Here is a 3,964-nt window from a genome sequence, read left to right as displayed (position 1 = left end):
AAAACAAAACAGCAGTATTTCATTTAGACCATCATTATGGTTTTCTAACTCTCAATACCTAAGTTCTGTAAGTGGAACTGATAGAAAATTTTTTTAATTCATAGACTTCCTGATTATATTAACTTGATGTTTATTTTTGAATTTTTATTATCGTGTGTGTGTGAGAGATAGAACAATAATGAAAGTCAAGAAGACAAGCCTGGAGTTGGTTTTCCTCCCTATTTTTGTGTAGGCTCTAGAGACAGAACTCAGGGCTTCGGGCCTGTGTGACAGGGTGTTTTACTTACTGAGCCATTTTGCCACTATTAAAAACAACTTTCAGCCGAGCACACAGAAAGCAGAGGAAGGTGGATCTCCGTAGGTTCTAGGCCAGCCTGGTCTACAAGACAGCCAGAGTAGTTACACAGAGAAACCCCGCTCAAAAAGTCAACCAACCAACCAACCAAAAATTCTCTTTTGCAACAAAACAAAATATATCTCCCTAATTATGTCTGACTAAATTAGCATTTAAAAGTGTTGCCTGTTACTGCCCAGCGTCTTCAGTTCTTAATTAACCCAACCGCAGTCTTCTTTCAACCGTGGGTGTGCGCAACTGAGTGTGGCAGCTGGGAAAGGTACAAAGGACCAGAAATTGTTTCAAAATCCCACATGCATTGAATGCAGTGTCTGGCTGCACATGCCAGCGCTGCATCGTGTGACCTCACTGTGGTTTTAATCCTGAACACACATCTTGCACAGTCCTCACCATCATACCATAATAATTGCCACCTTCAACCTCAGCTCAGACTGCAGATGGCCGTGGGGTTGTGAGCTGCAGTGCCTCTCACTATGCATACACTTTCCTGCTCCTATGGTTTAGTTACAGAAAACAAAGACATTTAACATACTTCTGCTGTTATGCTCCACAAGTTCGTATCAAATTAGTGTATCATTAGATCGCATGGTGTTTGATTTTAAAAACTGCTGTTTGCATTGCTGATTTGAGCTTCATAAAAATCCTTACAAGGATTCTGGCTTGAGAGTAAGATTGAATTTCCAACAATTTCTGAAATGGCACTCTACATAATTTTGTCATTTTGTTCTACATACTTATGCAAAGTAGCATTTTCAGCATTAACAATTACAAAATCAAAATATCAATTAACTCTGGAAAACGATGAAGATGTTGTACATTGTGCGGAAAATATTCAGCCAAGATGTAATTCTTATATAAAAACAGACATACCCACATCATTAATATGCAAGTTCATTTCTCTCTAATGAATGATGAAATTATATACACACCAAAAACTGTTTTAAATTAATTTCCTTTATGTTTTTCTATCTTTGACTTGTATACCTGTCTTCTATACGTTTGTAGGTCTGAGGTCACACAAACATTCCTTGGGAAAAGAGGTCATGAACGGAAAGCTAAGGCGCCCTGCATGGGTACTGCTGTGGAATAATCCTGTACACTGTGTGAATGTCGCTATCATCGGTTCAATAAATAAGCTGACTGGCCAATAGTTAGGCAGGATAAAGTTAGGTAGAAACGCCAAACTGAGAATGATGGGATAAAGGAAGGGTGGTGTCAGAGGAGATAAGCCATGAGCCACATGGTAGAGGGTAGGTAAGAAACAGGGGTTAATCCAAACGTAAGAGTTGGCTAGGAACAAGCCTGAGCCATCGGCTGAGCATTTATATCAATATTAAGTCTCTGTGCATCTATTTTGGAGCCAGCAGTTGAGACAGCAAAATCTATAGGTTACCACCCCGATAACACAGACACACCCTTAAAAAAAGACCACCTGTGCATTTATTTACATAAAGCCAAAGGACAGACTTAAAATCCAACATGATATCCCATGAGGCTTACAGTTTTACCACTGCTCTGATCTTTAAAGCTGTGGGTTTGCTCTGCTTACTGGAGGGTGGCACTCTTTTCCATGCTTCTCTTCCATGTGCGGAACCACAAGGCATCTACTCAGCCTCAGTTTTCACAGAATTAATATTGAGTCCAAAAAAGTCTTTTTTGATGATGTACCGAACACACTGTAAAATCACATTTCTTTCATGCCGAATGTCTGGAGCGAGAAGCTAAAACATACATTAAAGAAAGATTAGCTGTTTAAAAAAATTTCCAAGAAACACAACTTAAAACTTAAAATACCGTGTCCCCTCCTAAAAGAAACAGAACAGAACAGATTTGTTAAAATACACATTTCCTTTTTCCATTTACCTTGTTCACATTTGGGCTCCTCTAGGGAGAAAGAATAAAGAACAGGAAAGCAGAACTTAAACTCATGATCTTTCCCCTACATTGCAGGTACCACACACACACACACACACACACACACACACACACACACACACACTGGTGTAGGAGTGCTCTCCTGCACACTCAGTTCCTTGAGACAAGAGGACCACTTAGCACAGAAATTCCACGGCAGCCTGGACAATGTAAGACTCCACTGCCTTAGAGACACTCTTAGAAAGTCAGTAAGAAATAATAGAGAGGGCTGGGCAATGGTAGCATTTAATCCCAGCACTCGGGAGGTGAAGGCAGTCGGATCTCTGTGAGTTCAAGCCCAGCCTGGTAAAAGCTAGTTAGTTCCAGGACAGGCTCCAAAGCTACGGAGAAACCCTGTCTCGAAACACCAAAAGAAAGAAAGAAATATTAAAGAGGACTCCCCCAAATCCAAGTCTATAAATGGTAAAAACGAAGTGTGTTACCTACAGTAAGAGCTGAAAATAGTATGTAAAAACACCTCCACATTCCTTGATTTTTCTAATCACAACTGAAAGAAAGCTACAATTCCCTGGTATCCCGAAAAAGTACGTAACGAAGGAGTCGTGTTATTTGCCAAAAAGAATTTCATTTGGATGTCTCTCTGATGTCTGTCCTACAGAGCAGGAGCACACTTGGTGCTTCAACAGCATCCAGACAGACATCTGAAAACTGCAGCTGACTGTGCCGAGCAGTCACACACAGAGCACACCCGCGATCTGATGTAACAGGAAGGACAGACAGGACACTGGCTACAGCAGAAGCCTCACCTGAACCGCAAGACTTCACTTTAGCGCCACTAAAACTGCTTCTTTTAGACAGGAGAAGATCTGATCTCTGAATAGCACCATCCCCATTTCTCAGAAGCAAGGCACACTGCTCCCTTCTTGAAGCTTCAAGTGTGTAGTAAATGTTCGAATACATGATGCTGGTAAAGCCATTAAAGCCCAAGGCAAATACAAATAGAGGCACACTCAGAGAAAGGCAAAGGCGACTTGGGGCAGGACACTTCAGGACTTGTCTTGACACTACGTGTGTGTGTGTGTGTGTGTGTGTGTGTGTGTGTGTGTGTGTGTGTGTATCCAATCCATCCATTCATTTTTATTTTATCTGTATGGGGGTTTTGCCTGCATGTATGTATGTGCACCTGGTGCCTGTAAACCTGGAAGGGAGTATCAGATACCCTGGAATGGGAGTCATGCAGAGTTGACAGCCAGCATGTGGTGTTGGGACCTGAAGCTGGATCCTCTAAACTGTGAGCCATCTCTGCAGCCCTCAACATGCATTTTTAAAACAGAAAATGATTTTCTTTTCCCTCAGCTCGCCACTGTATTCAGCTGTGCTTCCAATGAAAATGTAACCTCAACACATACCTCCTCTTCAGTAGTTAAACCTATATTTAAATGTTAAGAAGTGATGGAACCTGTAATTGTTCTGCACGTACTGAACACCACCTATATGTCAAACATAGCTTTAGAGGTTAGACACTCACACATATGCGTCTCCAAGGAACACGAGAGCACACAGCACCCCAGTGACCCCAACTTTACTACATACACACAGAGCACCCCAGTGACCCCACCTTTACTATACACACAGAGCACCCCAGTGACCCCACCTTTACTATACACACAGAGCACCCCAGTGACCCCACCTTTACTATACACACACAGCATCCCAATGACCTCACCTTTACCA

The 3,964-nt window shown here is 41.9% G+C and overlaps 1 protein-coding gene across 1 annotated transcript in view; it reads right to left on the bottom strand.

The window, feature by feature from the left end:
- Window positions 1–1,772: 1,772 nt before the first annotated feature.
- Nufip1 (nuclear FMR1 interacting protein 1) overlaps window positions 1,773–3,964 on the bottom strand; it is a 30,267-nt gene continuing 28,075 nt past the window's right edge. Inside the window, exons 8-10 of the mRNA XM_013349285.2 lie at window positions 2,219–2,239; window positions 2,150–2,160; window positions 1,773–2,076 (exon numbers count right to left, since the gene is read on the bottom strand). Of these exons, the coding sequence (XP_013204739.1) occupies window positions 1,960–2,076; window positions 2,150–2,160; window positions 2,219–2,239 (149 nt within the window). The 3' untranslated portion in view covers window positions 1,773–1,959. The remainder of the gene's footprint in view (window positions 2,077–2,149; window positions 2,161–2,218; window positions 2,240–3,964) is intronic.

Source organism: Microtus ochrogaster, chromosome 17 (assembly GCF_000317375.1).
Source record: "Microtus ochrogaster isolate Prairie Vole_2 chromosome 17, MicOch1.0, whole genome shotgun sequence".
Taxonomy (NCBI): domain Eukaryota; kingdom Metazoa; phylum Chordata; class Mammalia; order Rodentia; family Cricetidae; genus Microtus; species Microtus ochrogaster.
Note: the sequence above shows the minus strand (reverse complement) of the source record. Positions and strands in the feature narration are given on the sequence as shown.